This window comes from Pararge aegeria, chromosome 16 (genome assembly GCF_905163445.1).
Source record: "Pararge aegeria chromosome 16, ilParAegt1.1, whole genome shotgun sequence".
In the NCBI taxonomy this organism is placed as follows: Eukaryota; Metazoa; Arthropoda; class Insecta; order Lepidoptera; family Nymphalidae; genus Pararge; species Pararge aegeria.
The window spans coordinates 140,203-161,402 of NC_053195.1; the positions used below are offsets into that span (position 1 = coordinate 140,203).

At 43.5% G+C, this 21,200-nt stretch overlaps 3 protein-coding genes across 5 annotated transcripts; 2 read left to right on the forward strand and 1 right to left on the reverse strand.

Annotated features, from left to right (window-relative positions):
• The first annotated feature begins 4,460 nt into the window (after positions 1-4,460).
• On the forward strand, positions 4,461-6,401 carry LOC120630314. 2 transcript variants are annotated; one of them, XM_039899502.1, is made up of 3 exons: positions 4,461-4,915; positions 5,047-5,164; positions 6,094-6,401. In XM_039899502.1, exons 1-3 carry the CDS (start codon positions 4,700-4,702, stop codon positions 6,384-6,386), a joined length of 627 nt encoding a protein of 208 aa, XP_039755436.1. In that variant the 5' UTR covers positions 4,461-4,699; the 3' UTR covers positions 6,387-6,401. The 2 variants fall into 2 exon arrangements, with proteins under 2 accessions (XP_039755436.1, XP_039755437.1); XM_039899503.1 differs by having other exon boundaries at positions 4,463-4,915; positions 6,136-6,401.
• LOC120630313 (tryptophan--tRNA ligase, mitochondrial) lies at positions 6,367-12,964 on the reverse strand. Its single transcript, XM_039899501.1, has 5 exons — positions 12,584-12,964; positions 12,355-12,516; positions 11,418-11,802; positions 7,551-7,702; positions 6,367-6,727 (listed from the first exon to the last, which is right to left on the reverse strand). The coding sequence occupies exons 1-5, from the start codon at positions 12,665-12,667 to the stop codon at positions 6,383-6,385; spliced, it is 1,128 nt and encodes a 375-aa protein (XP_039755435.1). The 5' UTR covers positions 12,668-12,964; the 3' UTR covers positions 6,367-6,382.
• A 1,282-nt stretch (positions 12,965-14,246) lies between these two features.
• LOC120630492 (reticulon-4-interacting protein 1, mitochondrial) lies at positions 14,247-19,948 on the forward strand. 2 transcript variants are annotated; one of them, XM_039899737.1, is made up of 6 exons: positions 14,247-14,526; positions 15,899-16,063; positions 16,125-16,333; positions 16,961-17,271; positions 18,772-19,030; positions 19,088-19,948. In XM_039899737.1, exons 2-6 carry the CDS (start codon positions 15,904-15,906, stop codon positions 19,232-19,234), a joined length of 1,086 nt encoding a protein of 361 aa, XP_039755671.1. In that variant the 5' UTR covers positions 14,247-14,526; positions 15,899-15,903; the 3' UTR covers positions 19,235-19,948. The 2 variants fall into 2 exon arrangements, with proteins under 2 accessions (XP_039755671.1, XP_039755672.1); XM_039899738.1 differs by lacking the exon at positions 14,247-14,526 and adding an exon at positions 14,771-14,843.
• Positions 19,949-21,200: the final 1,252 nt, after the last annotated feature.

Here is a 21,200-nt window from a genome sequence, read left to right on the forward strand (position 1 = left end):
CCGACTATTTCACTGAAGGAATTCCTTCTCGGCGAGTAAAAACCGGAGAGTGTAAAATTAACTTAGTAGATCCACATAAAATTGTACAACGGTGTCCATATAGATTGGCACCAGTAGAAAAACAGATAGTTCGAGAAAAGGTTCAACAATTGCTAGATGCTGGGGTAATTCAAGAAAGCTCCTCCCCCTTTGCAAGTCCTATGCTTTTAGTTGATAAAAAGGATAAATCATACAGATTGTGCGTAGATTATCGTGAATTAAATTCTAATACACAACCCGAACACTATCCCCTGCCACGTATTGAAGAGCAAATAGATTTGCTTGCTGGGGCTAATTATTTTTCATCATTAGACATGGCTTCTGGTTTTCACCAAATAGTTATGCACCCTGATTCAGTTGAAAAAACAGCATTTGTTACACCTGAGGGGCAATATGAACTCCTTGCTATGCCATTCGGACTTCGAAATGCACCATCAGTTTATCAGAGGTGCATTACTAAGGCTCTGAATAATGTTAAAGATAAGCCATTGATTTATATGGACGACGTTTTATGCTACTCTAACAATATAACTGAAGGTTTGCAGCGCCTAGACAATGTTTTGGGTGCTTTAATAAAAGCTGGTTTTACATTCAATCATAAAAAATGTAAATTCATGAAGCAAAAGATAGAATATCTGGGATATTTACTCCAATGTGGTGAAATAAGACCGAATCCTCGAAAAATTCAAGCGTTAATAGACTCTCCCCAACCAAAAACGGCTACTCAGGTTCGGCAATTTCTGGGCCTCGCTTCATACTTTCGGAAATTCATTGCTAATTTTACTCGCATCGTGGGACCGTTGTACCCCTTTACGAAATTAAAAGGACCTATTAACTGGACTCAAGCACACGAGGCAATACGTAACGCTGTAATACGTATATTAACATCTGAACCGGTACTAACTATATTTGATCCAGAACTACCAGTAGAGTTACACACCGACGCAAGCTCCGAAGGATATGGAGCGATTCTCATTCAAAAGAAAAGTAATTTACCGCATGTTGTAGAGTATTTTAGCCGACGCACAACGGATGTAGAGTCACGCTACCACTCGTACGAATTAGAGACATTAGCAGTCGTACGAGCGGTGGAGCACTTTCGGCATTACCTTTACGGGCGACATTTTGTAGTTTTTACCGATTGCAATTCTCTAAAGGCCTCAAAATCAAAGAAAGATCTCACTCCTCGCGTACATCGTTGGTGGGCTTATCTACAAGCTTACGATTTTGACATTGTTTATCGAGAAGGACGAGGAATGGAACATGCGGACTACCTTTCGCGAAATCCTCTTCCGAATATTGATGTTACATCTTCAGAGGATTCACGGACGAAAGAAGTTCATTATGTCGAGCTTTATCAAGATTGGCTTTCCGTTGAACAAAGGCGCGATAGTGAGATACAGGATCTCATTACAAAACACAAAACTAATGGTTTTCCTGATTCGGTAGCTCAGTCATATGATTTAAGAGAGGGTATTCTTTACAAAAAAGTTAACCGAAACAAGACTGTTTCTTGGTTGCCTGTAGTTCCTCGGTCTTTAATTTGGATGTTAATTAACCACATTCACAATGAAATACAGCATTTAGGCAAGGATAAAACTTTAGATAAACTTTACGAGCAATATTGGTTTCCTGAAATGTCCAAATGCGTGCGTAAGTTTATTGACTCTTGTATTATTTGTAAAGCGTCTAAAGGTCCATCGGGTGCTCAGCCTGTCCAGCTTCACCCAATCCCGAAAGTCTCTGTGCCATGGCATACTATACACACAGATTTTACGGGAAAGCTTAGCGGAAAGAGCGATCGGAAAGAATATTGCTCCGTAATAATTGATGCTTTTACAAAATATGTTTTACTAGAGCATACTTTTTCTCTCGACGCTAGTAGTGCAATACACGCGTTACAAAAAGCAGTTTACCTTTTCGGAGCGCCTAAGCGAATAATTGCTGATCAAGGTCGTTGTTCTATTAGCTCTGAATTTAAGAGCTTTTGCACTGAGCATAAGATACAGTTACACTTTATTGCAACGGGCTCTAGCAGGGCAAATGGACAAGTTGAGAGGGTTATGCGAACTCTTAAAAGCTTGTTGACTATTGTTGAAAACGACCCTAATAAAACGTGGCGCGATGAATTAGGAAAAATTCAACTTGCTCTCAACAGCACCAAATCTACCGTAACAAAATACTCACCCACAGAACTGATGTTAGGGATTCGTGCACAATCGCTAGGTATGTCTAGACTAAACGCAGAGGTTAATAGTCAACGCAACAGGCTAGAACTTGACACTATACGGGAAGATGCGTCAGCTAATATTCAAAAGGCAGCTAAGTCCGAAGTTGATCGATTTAATCGGGGTCGTGCATTAATAAAACCGTTTAGAAAAGGTGCATTTGTGTTTCTTAAAAATAGTGAACGGAATAAAACTAAATTGGATAGGAAGTTTAAGGGCCCATTTATCATAACTGCGGTGTTAGAAAACGATCGGTATGAATTGAAAAGTTTAAGTGGTTCTCAACGAGTGTATAAGTATGCCCACGAGAATTTGCGTCCAGTGCCCCAAGGTCACGACGGTTTACTTGAAATAACGTATAACCTTTTGAATTATGACGAGGCCGAGACGGCGCCTGAAGATGTTGATGATGTAACTTTAATTGATAGAGATGACACCTTGACTGCATGCTCGGATGCTATTTCTACCGATTCCCGTACTATCACAGCCAATTCAGACACTCTTAGTGTATATTCTGATCCTGAGACCTGGGATATACAAAATGAAATAGAAATTTACGCTGAACAAGATAATCCGTAACCATAGGTATGACATTTGCCATATTTTATATTACGAATGTGTTTATCTGTGTGTCGATCCTGGTCGAGGTGTGTCGTCCGGGCCGTATCCTCAGGGGTCGGTTGAAGGGATGCATTCGCTCGGTCCAGATGAAGAGTTCCTATTGTCGATCCTGGTGGAGCTGTGTCGTTCGGGCCGTACCCGTAAGGGTCGGTTGAAGGGATGCACTCGCTCGGTCCAGATGAAAAGTTTCCATAGTTGATCCTGGATGAGGTGTGTTATCCGGGCCGCACCGAGAGGGGTCGGTTGAAGGGATGCACACGCTCAATCCGATTGTGTTGTGGTTTATTGAACGAAAAAAGGGACAGTGTCATCCGGGCCAAACCCGTGTGGGTTTGGTTGAAGGGATGCACTTGTCCGGTTGATAATGCGTTGATGTCGATAATTATTAGTGGGATGGACGAGCGGGTGTCCTAGTGATTGTGATTTCTATGTTCCAGGCAGATTTTAACGCCCGGGGACGGTCGAATGTCAGTCCGGCCGTGACGGCGCGTCAAAGTTTAGAGTGAATACGGCCTGTCAAAGTCACTCTAGCGGAGCGTCGCGTTTATGGTAGCGGGGAAAAGGAATATAATAATTTCGTGTTTGTACTGACTTGTGTTGTTATTTTAAAAGAAGAGTTGTTAATTTACAATAAGTTAAGAAATGAGTTTAGAAGAAGGCCCTTCTGCGCTTTTATGTCTATTTACTTCTCTGTCTACGACGCTGACTGTATCACCTCCGTATTGAAACTTTTTGATTACTACATATAGATAGATATAGCTAACGCTAGGGATGCTACAGTTTCAACATTCTGGTTATAGACCTTTGCAATCAATGCATTTGGCTCTATGAAAGATGTAAAAAAAAAGTAGTTTAATGTTTGTAGCTCTCTAATCGTTTCTCTGTCTACGTCTCTAATAGTATATTATGGAGGGTAGAGGTAAGGAGAGTCATCTTATATGGGAGAAAAGTTGAAAAAGTGTCCAGTGTATGCGCTAAATAACAGTTCAAAAATCCTCCACAATGGCGCAGGTGGATGCACAGGGTATGGTATGAATGTAGCAATCGTAGATGAATTGAAGTATGCCGAGTTAAAAAATTTAATGTCATTATCGACTAAAGTAGTTAATTATTGAGAATTTCAACAACTTACGTTGTACAAAATATTGTGGTAAATATAACCTTACTTCCTTGTATCTCCATACTTCCTTGTTTATTTTTCAAGCCTACTCTACAATATTTATATTTGGCGCTTCTTTTAAGAGTTACCCTGATGCAAATGTGGCGCCATCCTAATTTAATACATTTTGACGACACTTTTTCATATAAACAGATGACTTTCCTTACCTCTACCCTCCATATAGTATATTGAGCTGAGCTTTTGAGGTACCATGGATTGTATCTGAGAGTTGTTATATACTCTTTGCTCTATTTACTAGTCTGTGTTCCATGGTAAATATTATTCAAGTACCATATTTATCTGCTTTAGTCATTTATTTAATGTTACAATTGTATGTGTTAGTATAGAAAGGGTCTGTCTTTAGAAAGGCCTTATACCATACCTTAAAGGACATGAATCCATAACCGTAAAATAAATTTTAAAAAAAGGATCTGTCTGTGTCTATGCTATAAATGTCAAATGATGTTATTGTGGTGTAGAGTAGAGGCTAGTGTAGTTTATCTAGGTGAAGAAATGTCAGTTCTAAGCTAATTGATGTATATTTCTTTGTAAATACAACGAGACGAATGGCTCGTTACTAATAGCAGTAGTTCATGTATCGGCCCTAGCGGAAGCGCTGGTTTCATCTAGGCATGCACCGCGACCGCGGACGATGAGCGCGGGCGCGCCGACGCGCTGCCGGGTGAGCCCCGAGCAGCTGCATGTGCTGCTGTCGTTCATGGAGGAGCACCGCGACTTTGCGGCCGGCAAGCAGTCAGTGTACTCGCGCTTTAGCGCCTGCAAGCTGTGGCGCCTGCTGGCCGAGCGGCTCAACGGCGCCGCCGACGAGTCTGGCGGAGCGCACAAGTCGCCTGACAAGTGGTGCCGGGTGCGTACCGCCATGTTCAATTTCATAGTTCCCGTCTCAAGCGGCTAACGTGACTATGTCTCCAGCACACTACTTTTTGCTCACAGTACCTTAAATTGCCACTTAAACGCACCTGTTTAAAAATGTTCCAGTATTGGGCAGATATCAAGTACAGAGCTCGCAAAAAGTGGGCAGCTGGGGAATCTCTGGGCGACCTATCTAGTGTAGAGGAACGACTTCAGAGCATTCTTGGCACCAGAACAAGTGATTGTAAGTATTGTTCTTATAAGTTAGTTTTACTTCTCAGTAGATACAGTGGGTTTAGCACTAAATTATTTTCAGTAGGCTTGCCATACTCATGGCAGACATTCAGACTGCAGAGTCTGTGTACATGTGAATTAGTTTTGGACATGACTGCCTCCTGTGCATGTCATTAAAACTTTGGTGGATGGTAACATTTCACCAGTTGTTTGGATTGGATGATTTTATTGATTCACTCTATTCAGCCAGAACTTATAACAGAAAACCAGACTGGTTGGTGCAAGATACAGTCCAAGAAATAGTATAAAAAAAGTCTCCAACAACACATCTCTATGGCATTTACTTTTAACAGCTTGAGTTTTAGAGATCATTTATTTTGTTCTCCAAGTTGTCCAAGTAGTAAATGAATTTCACACTGTTAATTTTAGAAAACAACACATTTACTCTGCACCTGTTCATTACTTTGATAATTCTTCCTTTTGTTATCCTGTGGCTTGATTGTCAGTAGTTATTGCATTTCATGGTACTTATAGCCCATGGTGCTTTACAGCATATGGAGTAGGCCCAGACAATGGCAATTATCAGGTTAACCTCTTGCTTATTGGTTTAAAATTTGTACATGATTACCTGAAGATTTGACTGTTAATAATGATATCAATCTGCTAAATTAAATGAGAAAATATAGGTAATATTAAAAAAAAACAATAAACTAATTTATCTTATAATAATAACATTAGTTTCATATTTGACTAGCTAAACGTTTTTCTATACCTTTAATAAAATGTTAAGGTGGCTTAAGTTACACTCAACTGCCTTCTCTTAGGCAGCCTAAAAGCCTTCTGCGTTATAAAGTTAGTAGTTATGATACACATACAGCGACCATAGTTATTCAGATCCCCGACTGTCATCGACCTACAAGTAGTGATTACGCTATCAAGGTTCTAGCATGTTGTCCGCGTCGGTAACGCGCCTGTGTGCAGCGGGCGCGCGCGGCGCGGGCGCGGCGCTGTCGGACGAGGCGGACGAGCGCCGCGACGACGACGCGTACTCGGAGCAGGAGTGCGCCGACGCGCCGCGCCTCGCCACCGAGGAGCTGCTGGCCGAGGCCGCCATGCGCAGCGCGCTGGCCGCCGAGAAGCAGGCCGAGGCCGTGGCGCAGGGCGTGGAGCTGCTGCGCGAGCTGGTGGCGTTGCTGCGCGCGCCCGACCAGCTGGCGCAGCACCGCCTCTAGCGCAGGCGCAGCGCGGCCGGCAGCGCGCTGGCCGGCGTGGCGGGCGTGAGTCCCAGGCGCGCCGCCACCTCGCCGTACACGGGGTCCGCGCGGGCGCGCGCGCGCGCGGCTCCGTGGCGCAGCAGCTCGCGCAGTAGCTCGGGCCGCGCCAGCAGGCGCCGCGCGCGCTCGCGCACGGGCGCCAGCGCGCCGCACAGCGCGTCGCTCACCACGCGCTTGTACTGCGCCGTGCTGAGCCCCGCCGCCTCCTCCGTGGCCTCCTCGGGCAGCTTGTCGGCGGCCAGGCAGTGCAGCGTCACGAGGTTGGCCACGCCGGGCCGCGTCGCCGGCTCGAAGCTCACCTTGAAACGACGCAACGCGATTACGCCTGCCGCACGGTGTACGCGGACCGATTCGGGGTGTCGAGATGTCAGATTGGAATCTCTGTTCATTTTTGTATTTTGTTGCAAATAAATATTATGATTGACAGTCTTTGAAATAGAAGTCGAAATACGCATTTCCATTTATCATGTTAGTTGGCAGATCTATTTAGACACCCGTTGATTGGGTATGTGACTGGGACTGAGCTAAACGTACAAACATGTTCCCACTGCTGGAGATATGTCAGGGAGTTCAAAGATCCATGTTCCTGTTCCAATAGCTTTCAGCGACTCATTGATTTGGTGCCTTGTTGGCTGCGTTTACAAGTGTGGGTTGCCATTCCAGCTGAACATCCAACCCTAATGTTCAGCAAAACTCTACAGTACAGATTACACAGCTATAATATAATATTACCTTAAGAAACTACTGTAGAAATTGTCATACACCTTTCTAATGAGTAATCTGGTTAATTTTAAGTTAATTTTACAGTTTAAGCTATTTTTGTCAGTAAAGCTCTCAGATAGCTGAATTTGCACACAATCAATCTGTGAATAAAAATCAAAATTAGTGCAAAAAGATAGTTTTGTAAGTGAATATCAAGTTTTTAATCAATATAAACATCAACGGAGAAATATTCATCTCACTGGAACTGTTTGTTTTTATAAAATTTCATAGTTACATACAAAAAATTCAAAATTTCATCTATTTCAATGCTGTCAACAAAATAGATCATAAATTTTATAATAAAATAAAAAATGGGATTGAATAAGTCCCAGTTTCATAAATATTATCATAAAAAATTACCTCGGGTGTAAAATCTGTCACAGCTTTCTTTATTTTCACCCTGATTTCATCGTCAGTGTCGCTCAGCAATATCCTAGATTTGGGATCCGTGTCTGACTTCGACATCTTCTTTGCGGGATCGCGCAAACTACGAATGCGATCGCTTCCGTCATCTGCAAAGAACGTTGTTATTGGCACGGCCGGCGCTGCTCCCGAGCGGCGGGCGCGCGTGTTAGGAAATAGGCAATTACAGCACTTTATCTATGATAAACCCGATGATTATATTAAATATATAAACAAATCATAGTTTGTATACTCATTGATAGTGTATTAAAAATAGAATAATGGTGGTGACGCGGGTTTGACAAGATAGATTGGCGGGAAAGAAAAGTTAGCGATAGAACGTTACAAATACATTGTGCTGTTTTGGCACTACGAAAAGCCATAAATCAAAAGCAGAAGAAGAAGAACGTTACAAATTGGGTTTAGATGATTTATAATGGAAAAGATATACTTAACAAAATATTGTTGTGGCGAAACAAGAGTCCTATGTACTGGTGATGGAGTTGTTAAAAGTTGTTGGTACTATGGTTGTACCTGATGTTGCATCAGATAAGTATATCTCTCTCTCTTTTGCTCTACACGAACAACTTGTTCCAAAAGTCATGATATTATAAGTGATAATAGTAGTTATGTTTCTCTCTCTCTCTTTTTGTGCCTCTCCACTACTGGAGGTTGGACGTCAGCTCAGCGAACTTCTCGCGGTCTTGCGCCAAGCGAAACAATACTTCCACGCTTTCAACATTGGTCCATTCACGGATGTTGCGCAACCACGACTTCTTCCTCCTTCCAACACGTCGTTTGCCCTCTACTTTGCCCATCATTATGAGCCGGAGCAGCTGGTATCGCTCATGTCTCAGAACGTGGCCCAGATACTCGACCTTACGCTTCTTAATGATAAGCAGTAACTCCCGGCTTCTGGCGACGCGTTGGAGTACTCTCACGTTAGAAACTTTCTGTGTCCAGCTAATGCGGAGCATTCTACGATAGCACCACATCTCAAAGGCTTCGAGACGTTTCTGAGTATCGGCTTTTAGAGTCCAAGATTCACTACCGTACAAAACTACCGGCCAGACATAGCAGTGGAGTAATCTTACCCTGAGCTCTATCGAAAGCTTACGGCTGCACAAAACCTTCTCCATCCTTTTAAGGCTGGCTCGAGCAATTTCAATCCGGGTTCGGATTTCTTGTCCACAGTCCCATTCTTCATTTACCCAAGCCCCGAGGTATTTGTACATTTGGACCCGTTCTAGGTCTTGGCCTTCCACCTTAATTCTTGGCTTTAGATCCTTGTCTCCAGATGCCACAAGAACCTTGGTCTTATTAACATTCATATTCAACCCTGCCTTCAAACTGCACTCGTTGACCCTGTCTATTAATGTTTGTAGGTCCTTTTCTGAAGAGGCTATAAGCACGGTGTCATCGGCATATCGCAGATTATTAACAACTTTACCGTTTATCTTGACGCCTATCTCCAACCCCTCCAGAGCTTCAGATATTACTGCTTCTGAATACAAGTTAAAAAGCAGGGGGGACAATATGCAACCCTGTCGGACACCGCGGCAGATTTCAACTTGTTCAGTCTCTGAATGCTCAACTCTCACAGCTGCCCTTTGGTTCCAGTACAAGTTCTTGATAACCCGTAAGTCTTTGCCATCCAGACCGACATCCATCAAGCGCTCCAAAAGTATATCATGTTTTACGCGGTCGAACGCCTTTTCATAATCGATGAAGCACAAGATAACATTGGTCTGCATGTCTTTACATTTTTGCACTAGAACATTCAGGGCAAAAAGCGCTTCTCGAGTCCCCATTCCCGATCGGAAGCCAAATTGACTATCCCCGAGTTGTTCATCACATTTTGGCCGAATCCTGTTTTGGATGATCGCCAGGAATACTTTAAGTACATGGCTCATTAAGCTTATTGTGCGATATTCTGCACATTTTTTCGCTTTTACCTTTTTTGGTAGAGTTATAAATGTGGATCTAAGCCAGTCATCGGGTAAAGAGCCTGAGTTATAAATCTGGTTGAAAAAGTTGGTAAGGGCGTTTACGTATTTTTCTTCTAATAGTTTGAGAATTTCTACTGGTATATTGTCAGGACCTAGAGCTTTACCAGTTTTAGCAGATCTTAGTGCTTGTTTCACCTCTGTTGATAAAATTGGTGGTCCAGAGTCATCCATAATAGTTACATTCGCGGAACTCCTAGAAGCATCCTCAAACATTTTCACTATGTAGCTACTCCACACTTGCTTCTTGCTTTCTAGGTCATGAAGATAATTGCCCTGATCATCACACAGTACATTCAAATTATGAGACCTATTCAGCCCTGCTAATTCCCTGATCTCCTTATGAAGATTAAACCCATCGTGGTGTTTCAAAAGGTATTCGATACGATCGCATTTGGTCTCATAGAACTTATGTCGAGTGGCCCGAATTTTTCTAACAATGAGCTTATCCAGTTCATTGTACCTCTTTGGATCTGCTGTTTTGTGAATTCGACGCTCTCCCATTAATTTCAGAATCTCCTCAGTCATCCATTGCTGTTTCTTACCGAGATGGCCAGGCCGCAAATATGTATCACAAATGTTGCTGACCGTATCCGTGAGTGTGGACCACGTTGTTAAAGGTGTTGATGATGAGCATGTCAAGTGATCGTCGGCCCATTCGTTTATAGCGTTTGAAACCCTTGCTCTAACTATGGGTTCTTTTATCATATTCAAATCTGTATGGAAATGTGGTTTTTGCTGAGCCAAATATTTGAATTTGCAGTGAACTGTTGCTACGAGGGGGTTATGGTCAGACTTTATATCCGCTCCCGGATATGTTACACAGTTCTTGATTGAGTTTCGAAATCTTCTGTTGATCATTATAAAATCTATTTGATTGCGAACTATGTTATCAGCTGTATGCTGTGGCGAAGTCCAGGTATATAGACGCCTAGGATGTAGCTTGAAGAGGGTGTTTGCTATCGTCAATTCTTTCTCTTGGCAAAATTCTATTAAAGTATCCCCTCTCTCATTTCTAGTTCCAAGACCATAGTCTCCTGTCACCCCTAGTACAGACATGGAACCTACCTTAGCGTTGAGGTCACCCATTATCACATTTAAATCATGTTTTTTAGTATATTGCAAGAGAGTTTCAACCTGGCCATAAAACGCCTCAATTTCAACCAATGGTTTATCAGCCGTAGGAGCATATATCTGAATTATGTTTAAGTTTGCCGGCACTGCGGTTACTTGAATGAGCATTGCACGATTTGACAGGGGTATAAAGTTCGTCACTGATTTAGTTATGTTTGACCTGTCTTAAAATATGTCTTGTATCAAAGGGCCTAGCGTTATTAAATATGACAATGTTGTAATTGTGTTTATAAGTCTTATTTTAATTGATTGAATAAAAGAGCAACGGTAGAGTTTCTTGCCAGTGGTTTCCTCAGCCGAAGACAGCATTCCAAACTGGTAGTAGAGTCATTTAAAGGTAACAAGTAATATGATTTATAGAGAAACTTAATATACAGTATTACAGTCGGTCCAATTGTTTTATTTCACTCCTTGGGGACTCACGGGGTATAGAGTACAGACCCACAACACTGCTCTGATACAGGTTGGTGGGCTTTAATGATATTTTGTATAAAATTAATACTTTAATAGTAAGGAAGAATAATAGTCATGAGAATAAATAATTACTGCTAAGAAACTAGGTATTTAGCTTCAATAATTAATGAAAGATCTAAGTGCCATCCTGAACGTTGTGGGTATTGAAGTTAATATCTTAATATCTGGTGCCCAACTACCATCTATCCTACATTTTTTTAAGCGCGCGTACCGGGCAGCAGCGGCGCGGGCGTGGGGAACAGGCGGCCGAAGCGGTGGTGCGCCGTGCGCACGAGCTGCGCCGTGAGCTGCAGGTGCTGCAGCTGGTCGGCGCCCACGGGCACGTGCGTGGCGCGGTAGGCCAGCACGTCGGCCGCCTGCAGCACGGGGTACAGCAGCAGGCCCAGCGGCACGTCGCGCGCGGCGGCGGCGCGCTCGCGGTACTGCGGCAGGTGCGCCAGGCGCGCCTGCGTGGCCAGGCACGCCAGCAGCCAGCACAGGCGCGCGTGCGCCGGCACGCCCGACTGCAGGAACAGCACGCCGCGCTCCGCGTCCACGCCGCTGGCCAGCAGGAAGGCCGCCGCCTCCAAGCTGCGCCGGCGCAACAGCTCAGGATCCTGACGGATTCATAGCTGCTACTCGTATTTTAAACATGGAATTTACTGTATATTTAGTAAAAGACCAGCTGTTGCTAGTATTCTTTGTCTACATTAATTATGTTTTTTACAAATCCTGTGGGAACCATTTGTTATCCTCAGATATAAAGTAGCAGCTATAAAGAGCAGTGCGCTGCATGTTCAGTTCCAGAATATATAGTTGCTCATGTTCGCATGTTAATAAAAAAATATACTACGACAATACACACATCGCCATATAGCCCCAAAGTAAGCGTACCTTGTGTTATTCATAATATTTTTATGAATAATATACATAAATACTTCCCAGACACTGAAAAACACTTATGTTCATCACGCAAATATTTTCCAGCTGTGGGAATCGAACCCACGGCCTTGGACTCGAAAAGCAGGTTCGCTGCCCACTGCGCTAGTCGGCCGTCAAATGTTGGATGTCATTGTTATTTTTAAGTTAATATTATATGACAAGAGCTCTCACGGACATTCGCGTGAAACAAGGTAGGAGTTCATCGCCATATATCGGTAGAGGGTAACCTGCGGGACGGTGTGCGCGTGCAGGTCTGCTATAAACAGCGTGAGGTCATCGCCGGCCTGCTGCAGGCGCACGCAGCGCCGCACGGCGCCGAAGTAGTTCCCGACGTGCAGCGCGCCCGTGGGCTGCAGCCCCGACACCACGCGCCGCTCCCAGCCCGCCGCCTGCGCCACAACTTGCTACAGCCCTGCGTACGACCCACTCCGCCTCGCACTGCCTGCTAGTGCCTACCTCGGAACAATATGTAAACGCACCGTAATAGCTTTTAATTCTTCGCTTGCAAAACACAAAACCACTTTTACGTGCTAATTCCATTTATGTTTTAATTCAAAAAAAGGTATGAATAGTTAAAAGATTAAATTAGCAATGTTAGAAAACCGTCGACAGAAACCTCAGATCAAGTATACTCAAATGAACGTAAAAACCCACAGATTAAATACTACACTTAGTCACAGATCAGAAGCTTAAAACCAAAATAGCAACTTTTTTTAGTGCTAATAATTGCAATTATTATTTGTTCTTAGGCAGTGGCAGCGTGCCGAATGCAGTCCAATTTTGCCGAACGATATCGGCCTTATCACTAGCGATCTCTTCTAGGCAACCAAAGGCGTAGAAGAAAATACTATAGAAGTAATAATCTGGCATACTGCAGAGGAAGGATTTGCTCCCAACTCTCAATTCTTAGGCCATTATAGGAAAGAACAAGCTCTAGCTTTTCTTGGCGTTCTTTAAAAGTGCTCAACTTGCTAACTCTTTTTGCAATAATCGGTAGTGATACTATCGATAGTATATTGGACATTGAGATTTAGTGCTGTCGATAGTAGTGAGCTATTATAGAGTGACTATAGAGCGATATTATAGATGATTTACCACTACTAACCCAACTATGTACAGATTCATTGACTAATACTACATTGTATACTTCTTACATGACAGTTTTTGGCCAAAACATATTTGAAAATTTAATGTATGTTCATAAAAATATTTCCAAATTTAAGAGAAAACGTATATGATGTTGTAAATGAAAATGCATGAATAGTTTGAACATTAGAAGCAAAAATAAACTTGCAGTGCAATATACTAGACTACATAAAATAAGTAATTCATTTAAAGGAAGTTGTATACTATTTTACAATAAATTACCAGTTGAGTTTATCTTGGAGATGTCTCTGAAAAAGTTCAAAGTTTGTATTAAACGTAAGCTTATAGAAAAGTCCTATTATAGTATTAAGGACTACGTTAACGATAAAAATGCTTATGTGTAAATTATTGCTCTAACCACATTGCTTCTTTAATAGTTTTTTAAATGACATTGTGAGATGGTGATAACGAAAAAAAAATAACAACCGGCTAAGTTTGTTGTGGGCTTCTTCTTAGACCAGGGCGGTTTGGAACCCTCGTAGCTTTAGTTTTAAGTTGACGAATTTATTTATCCCCATCAACTCACTCCCATTTCATATTTTACATGTAATGTACGCATCAAAAGTGCCATCTATGTGCCTATTTGAATAAAGAAATATTTGAATTTGACTTTGACTTACTACTAAAGATTTACGCGAGTATATATGAATGTTTTGGCAACGCATCAGTTGGAATGCAATCATTGAAAGTGCCAGCGATGTAAGCGTTTTGTATGAAGACAATGAGTTGGCAACTTGGTGAAATAGTTATTGAATCGCACAGCAGCTCAGGTGCTCTCTTTAATTTATACTATAAATTTATACTATATATATAATATTATTATAATAGATAATAATAGCAGTGTATGGTTCTTTTATTTTCTTTAATCATTGTCACTTGGCTGTACGTGTGATATACCTTTGCCTTCTCTTTAAGGGAAAGAATAAAGAGAGGAAAAAATAGGCTGTGTGGTCAATGATCTTTTCCTGTTCTGGTCTGTGGCTAGAAACGAAACTGTTTGGCTGTATGGTGATATACCTTTACCTTTTCCCTATGGGAAAAGTAAAAAAAAACGAGACCGTTTGTGACAATCAGCTGTTGATGAAAAATTGTTGCTTGGATAGATTGGAATTGGATCCTATCCTAATCTATAATTATTTGCTTTTGACTTGCTTTGCTTTATAAAGCTTCAAACTAGTAGCTTTCCAGTTACTACTGATGTTATATTTTCCGGATTGACTACATCGCGGAACCACAAATAAATAAAACTCCAGGTTTGGAAGCGTTTTATTGTATTTTTTTTGGCGAAAATAATACAATAAAACACATCATCGGACACATAATCCGTTATTGACAAACAAAAAGATTGCAAAGAAGCAAATATTTGGAAACTACCTTCGGCACGGCACTAGCCGGCAATATTTATGTTCTAACCTAACACAACTTTAGCTTATGGTAACCAATTTATGAAAGAAATACGAAGTCTTTCTTGATTTTCAACGATTAGCTCAATGTAACAACTAGTAGAATTTTCGCAAAACAGTGGAAGTCTTGAAGCTCACAGAGTAAATTTATCTGAAACCGTGAAATTGTAGGTTAATCTTATATAAAACAACAATAAGTTAAAAGTGCGGCCAATCTATCTTCAGACCAAATGTAAACAAACAAATGACACAATGATTGTGAACATTTTAGATTTGTTTAATGTATACTTTTAGTATAAAAGTCCTATTATAGTATAAAGGACAATGTAACCAATAAAAAATCTAACCAGGTTGCTCTTCTAATAATTTTAAATGACAATGTGACATGATGATGATAAAAAAAACACCCGGCTTAGTTTGTTTTAAGCTTTAGTTTTAAGTTTACGAATATGGTTATTGCTACTTGAATGATGAATTAGAATTTACTTTAATTTTTCCAAAGGACTAAAATTTTGTTTACCTATAGCCTGACATTTGTTTGTTTACAATTAGTCCACTTTACAACCTGGTTGTGGCCTGCTGCCTCAATGTGCATTTGAACAATATGTGGATACAGCTAGCTCTGAAAAAACTGGTAAAGTCGAGGCAACTCGACTTTACCAGTTTTCTGGTTGATGAGATTTCATAAGATGTCTATTACAATATATATATCCTAGTAACAAACAAACAGAAATCCAACCCTCATTGCCAGGTATAGTGGTCGAGCACTTTGCAGGCATGCTATCCCACTATCCATATTTGTCAGCACAAGGCGTAGCGGTTGCAGTCAGGGGACCCGGCCCCAATCCTACGCATTGAGCAATGTGATTGAAAATTTATTTATATGAATTTCAGACTGGTGATACTTAACCCTTACTAGAACATGAGTGAGACAAATATTAGAAACATATGTATAACCCCACAATTGACTTATTTTTTGCAGATGATAGTTTTATTTCTTTTAATTTATCACATCAAGATTCTCATGAACTGAGAAATCAATGTAAATTGATTGAAAAGCTCTTTTCTCTAATATAAATATTTAGTTGCCGTATCAGCACTATCAGTAACAACAAATAATGAGTATAAAACTAAAGTTAATAAAATTGAGCATAATCAAACTCACTAATAAGTTGCGAAATGGATATTGGATCAGGCAAAATTTCCACCTTTCATGTTGCAGTCGGCATGTGCGCGGCGCGCATGGCGGCGTGGCGCGTGCACGCCTACGGCTCGTGCGCAGAGCTGCGCCTGGAGAGCGCGCGCGTGCCGGCGCTGCGCGCGCCCGACGACGTGCTGGTGCGAGTGCGCGCGACGTCCGTCAACCCGCTGGACGTGGCCATGATCGGTAAGCGGCTCGGCGCCGGTGCGCCCCGCGCGGCCGGTGCTGTAAGGCGCGTGCTCCGCAGGCGGCTACGGCGCGCGCGTGCTGGGCGCGTGGCGCGCGGCGGACGGCGCGGCGGACGCGCTGCCGCTGGTGGCGGGGCGCGACTTCAGCGGCACCGTGGCGCGCGCGGGCCCGGCTGCGCGCCTGCGCCGCGGCGCCGCCGTGTGGGGCGTGGTGCCGCCGCACCGCGCCGGCGCGCACGCGCAGTACGTGCTCGTCAAGGACCGCTGGGTGGGTCGAGGATCTGATTACAACGGTCTCGGTGATAGGAATGCTAACGTTGCAGATATTAAAAGCCGATATTATTATTATTATTAAGCTTGGATACATGGATGTTTGTTGTTCACTTGCATGCATGTTTTTGGTATCTCAAGAGCGATAGATTAATATACCATCCATCCCTCTATGGTAACCGGCCGTAGTCGGACCACCACTAGGGTACTAGCCGGCCGCTCGCTCCGGAAGCGTAGCGGGCCGGCCTAGGACTCCGTGCACCCTCTGCATAGAATACTGTCACGTATAGAATAGAGAGGCGTTCGTTCAGTGTGAACTTTCTTGCAACTGTTCCGAGTTTGTCGCGGTTTAGTTGCAGGAGTTTCGTCGTTATTCGTGGGTCGAGGTCGAGTAACGATCGGTTCTCGGTCGGCCTCTGCGGAACATCGGATATACGACCGGGTGTCGCGTGACTCGTTACGCAGATGACACCATCGTCACCGCTCTGGCAGACACTTTAGGCAGGCCCGGACGCCGATCGGGCGGCTAGATCTAGAGGTGCCGCTTAACGAATCCGAGTTTCGCACGGGCGAGGAGACGCCTCTCGGGGCGCCGGCCGGCCGCAGCACTGACGCGGGCTTGCAGGCGGGGCCGGCGCCGCGCGCGCTGCCGCCGCTGCAGGCGGGCGGCGCGCCGTTCGCCGCGCTGTCGGCGTGCGCGCTGCTGCGCGCGGCGGGGCTGGCGCCGGGCGGGGCGGGGGCGCGGGGCGCGCGCGTGCTGCTGCTGGGGCTGGGCGGCGCGGGGCAGGCGGCGCTGCAGCTGCTGGCGGCGGCGGGCGCGCGCGTGCTGGCGGGCTGCGCGCGCGAGCTGCGGCCGCTGGCGCTGCGGCTGGGCGCGGCGCAGGCGCTGGACCGCGAGGCCGCCGACTACGACGCCGCGCTGGAGGACTGCGGCCCGTGAGTACGCGCCGCCGGAATGCCCGCTATGCGCTCCGGCCCATTTTCCCGCACGCGCTTGTAGTACGCGAGAAGGTCCCCGGGAGAATCTCCACTCCGCTTTTATAATCCACAGCATCGTGGATTTCAAAAGTGTCTAATTCGAACAGTTTGAAACGAGACTGTTGTGACAAATCCACATAGTCAAGGGTTGGAAGGATGAGTGTGTGAGCAAGAGATATTTTGCTTTTAAGTGATAGTAGATTCATCCATCTCCGCAACCACCGACACCAACAATCTTACGGCTCAAATCAAAAATTTGAGAGCAATCAGATATTCCTGGGCCTTATTTTTTCGCAGCACGTACTTAATTCAAATGTGGTATCATCGATACAATACTTATGGGAGTTGAGTAAAATTTATTTTAGAAAGCTGTCTACAATTACCTAAGATAGTAATCTGTGACTTGTTACGATTTATGGACGAGATAATTACTTTTTCAGGCAGTAATTGTATGAAGGTTTAAGTTAATAGCATTACAATAGAAAAACAAATGTTTATAAAGGATGCTGCAGTATAATATCAATCAATATATAGATGAAAAGATGTTTTGAGCTATTTAGTGTCAGAATTTATAAAGATAGAAAAAAGCAATGGCGAATGCACCCCACCTTGTGGTACATCACTAGCACTACGGTATTAGTGTCGTACTTACTAATAACACCTAAAAAATTTTCAAAATCGACATCCAAGAAAGCAAGATCAGGCAGAACAGAACAGAACCTCCTTATGCGCAACTCCATATCTAATAAAGCCTGAGAGCCTGAGTGATGTGGACGAAAGATATGCAAAGTTAATTGATGATGAGCAATAAGCTCGAGACCTTTGGATAAGAAAGGTAGTATAGAAATTGGACGGTATTGACTAAGTAAGTTAGGGTTACAAGTTTTTGGTAGAGGGATAACATATGCAAGCCGCTAGATATTAGGGAAGCTAGTGGAAGAAAGAGAAAAGTTAGAGATATGACATACGAATCATAGGATCGGTAGTACGTTATTGAGTACCAAAATGTTCATCCGGTGACTAATTGCGTCACTGCCAACCGCATCAGATTTTATATGACTTCTTCTATACAAACAGAGTAGGTACTGTTGGAAATAATCATAATTTGACAACGGGCGCAAAAATGAGTGCAAAGAGCTAGATTTTGTTTGTTGACCGAGTGGTGCAACCGTGGAAAAGTGTTTGGTGAGTGTGTTTCGATCTAAACTTTGGTTAATAAAAGTAGATCTCTCTTTACCTATGTTATTACTTTGGCCATACTTTTGCACAATTATTATTGTCAATAGTAGTATATATATTCGAACCTTCTTCGAGATGAATCAATGTTGCCTTATCGGCCGAATACATGCGAGCAGCGGCCCGCAAAAGTTGCGTGATATATCTATCGCGGTTTAGCGGCCAACTAAGTCACCGCCACTAGGCACGGCTGCACTCACGCGTGGCGGCGCGTCTGTGCAGGTACGACGCCATCCTGGACTGCGCGGGGCTGGGCGGCGCGGAGGCGGGCGCGCGGCGCTGGCGCTTCGGCCGCTACGCCACGCTCAGCGGCCCGCTGCTGCGGCGCACGGACGGCGCGGGCCTGCTGGCGGGCGCGCTGGGCGCCGGCGCGGACCTGCTGGCGCACAACGTGGCGGCCCGCGCGCCCGTGCGCTGGGCCTACTTCGCGCCCGCGCCGCGAGACCTGGAGCTGCTGCGGCGCCGGGCCGAGCGCGGACAGGTGCGCCCCGCGCCCCCCGCGCCCCCCGAGCCCGCTCTGACCGCGCTCTCGTTCCAGTTCTCGGTGCGCGTGGAGCGCGTGTTCGGCTGGTGGGAGGCGGACCGCGCCTACGAGCAGCTGGCGCGCGGACACGCGCGCGGCAAGCTGCTGCTGGACTTCGAGGCCGCGCGCCCGGCGCCGCACGACGAGCCGCCGGCGCGCTGACCGCGCGACCGCGGCCGGCGGCGCATGTGTGAGATGATACGACGAAAATGATTTTAATGAATAGTAACCACCACTAAGGAAATATAGTATATTTGTGTTATCTGATTTTTCTGTACGCTTTGGTTCGTCATACGAATATAGACAGCGGCTGCAAGTCGATAGCAGTGTACCGGTACTCCGGAAACCTGCCCGCCCGCGGCCTATGCGTTATGTATATTTACATTAGACCTTGCGGCAGTTTATGCAAAAATCTTGTGAAACTTAATAAGCCTATCCACTATTGAAATAATAATTTATACAACGTTTCTATAGCATCAATTTCGTATGTAAAGTATCCACGCATATCGTGAATAAGGCTTCTAAGAAGTTAAAGATATGTAACCTGATCATCTAAAGATTTCACCGAATTGAAAAAAATGCTGCCTTGAAGAGGAGCAATCCTGAATATGCCTTTCAAATATAGAATCCAGTATGAGGTGGACTCACCTTATTGAAAGAATACAGAAAAAGTTTATACGCTTTCTTAAATTTATACCGACTCGTATTTGAAATGAATCCTGATATAACCCGTGCCTATGCTATCCTTAAGGCTGCTAAATGAGATTAAAAGTATCTACTTGAACAGCTATTAATAGTTTGATGTGGCTCTTCACAACGGGAAAAAGATGTGTTATTCTTGAACGTACTTCTGAGTAAATAATTTGCTTCACACGATTCATTATTTACAATATTTCCTGGATGAAAAATAACGTCCAATGAAAATAATATAATATATATTATTTTTGATTGGCATTTCGAAGACATCCACCGTACTCCCCGGACCCTGCTCCAACAGATTAATAATATACATTATAACTTCTTGCAGGAACAGAGGTAGGAGGATCAATTGGGTTGTTTTTTTGTGTTAGCAAAGATCCTGTCATGTATAAACCAATTTGAAAAATTTATTTATATATATGATCCTGGAGAAATTGAGGGAGCTCTTCAAATATTAAGTATACGCACACCTTTAGCAATTTAAGTATTTTTTTAAGTAACTTCGAATTGGTTATCGAAAAGCACCATCTGTTTAAGTAAAACAGATGATGAAGAGCACGGATGGCCTCCGGAACTACACTATAAAAAGTATTACCCTGGTTGCATTTCGATTATGGTATATAGTGGGTAAGCAATTTATACTCGTCACAATAAAGGAGCTGATGGTGAAGTGGCGGGAGAACTGCTCAAACATTAACGTCCCGGCTTCGGGAAAAGCAATATTTTATAGAAGGTTATGAGAAGTTGACATTTCTCTATTATTACTTAGATATGATTGCAAACCTACCCACAAAAAAGCGTGAACGAAAAATGTTATGACAAAAAAAGCTGACTTTTAGTTGTATTGCAAACAACTAAAAAGCAACATTTTTAAGTCAAGTGTCAGGTGTCAAGTAAAATGTAGAAAACTACTGGTACTTTTCTCGCTTCTATATAAAAAGAAATACGAAGATATGATATCTATCTACAAAGTAACTTTCTACATATAACTTGGCACCGAATTTAAAAAAAAAATTTTGTTACTTTTTTATTAGTTGTAATTACAAAATCGGTTTCTTTTTGTCAAAAAAAAATATTTTTAGTGAAGAGATCAATGAACTACCTATGAAATGGCAAAAGTGTATGGAAACATTATAGCCCAAAAAATATTCAGTTACCAACTATCGTGAGTTTCACTCCACCTGTAAGCACCTCAAGGAACCAGAAGACGCTACAATAATTGTACCCCGTGACCCCAAAAACAAATCAAGAACATCAAGTTATTGAAAACGAAGCTGTGGAAACCAAACAAATGGCCGAAGAGCCGCTATATTGGGGCAGTTAAGACTACTACCGTTTTGGCGCCCAGTCCCGAGAGCATGGTTCGTTCAATTTGAAGCAGTCGTCGTTCCCCTGAAGACATCCGATGGCTAGAAATTCCGCTACTTTC

Excerpts from the sequence above, each read along its gene's own strand:
- LOC120630314 (XM_039899502.1), top strand. The coding sequence starts at position 4,700 with ATGAGCGCGGGCGCGCCGACGCGCTGCCGGGTGAGCCCCGAGCAGCTG. Across the intron at positions 4,916-5,046 it reads CGCCTGACAAGTGGTGCCGG|TATTGGGCAGATATCAAGTA; the intron begins GTGCGTACCGCC and ends AAAATGTTCCAG. Across the intron at positions 5,165-6,093 it reads TGGCACCAGAACAAGTGATT|GTTCTAGCATGTTGTCCGCG; the intron begins GTAAGTATTGTT and ends TACGCTATCAAG.
- LOC120630313 (XM_039899501.1), bottom strand. The coding sequence starts at position 12,667 with ATGGAATTAGCACGTAAAAGTGGTTTTGTGTTTTGCAAGCGAAGAATT. Across the intron at positions 11,803-12,354 it reads ACGCGCACACCGTCCCGCAG|GATCCTGAGCTGTTGCGCCG; the intron begins GTTACCCTCTAC and ends TGAATCCGTCAG. Across the intron at positions 6,728-7,550 it reads TGACAGATTTTACACCCGAG|GTGAGCTTCGAGCCGGCGAC; the intron begins GTAATTTTTTAT and ends CGTCGTTTCAAG.
- LOC120630492 (XM_039899737.1), top strand. The coding sequence starts at position 15,904 with ATGTGCGCGGCGCGCATGGCGGCGTGGCGCGTGCACGCCTACGGCTCG. Across the intron at positions 17,272-18,771 it reads GCGCTGGAGGACTGCGGCCC|GTACGACGCCATCCTGGACT; the intron begins GTGAGTACGCGC and ends GCGTCTGTGCAG. Across the intron at positions 19,031-19,087 it reads GCCGGGCCGAGCGCGGACAG|TTCTCGGTGCGCGTGGAGCG; the intron begins GTGCGCCCCGCG and ends CTCTCGTTCCAG.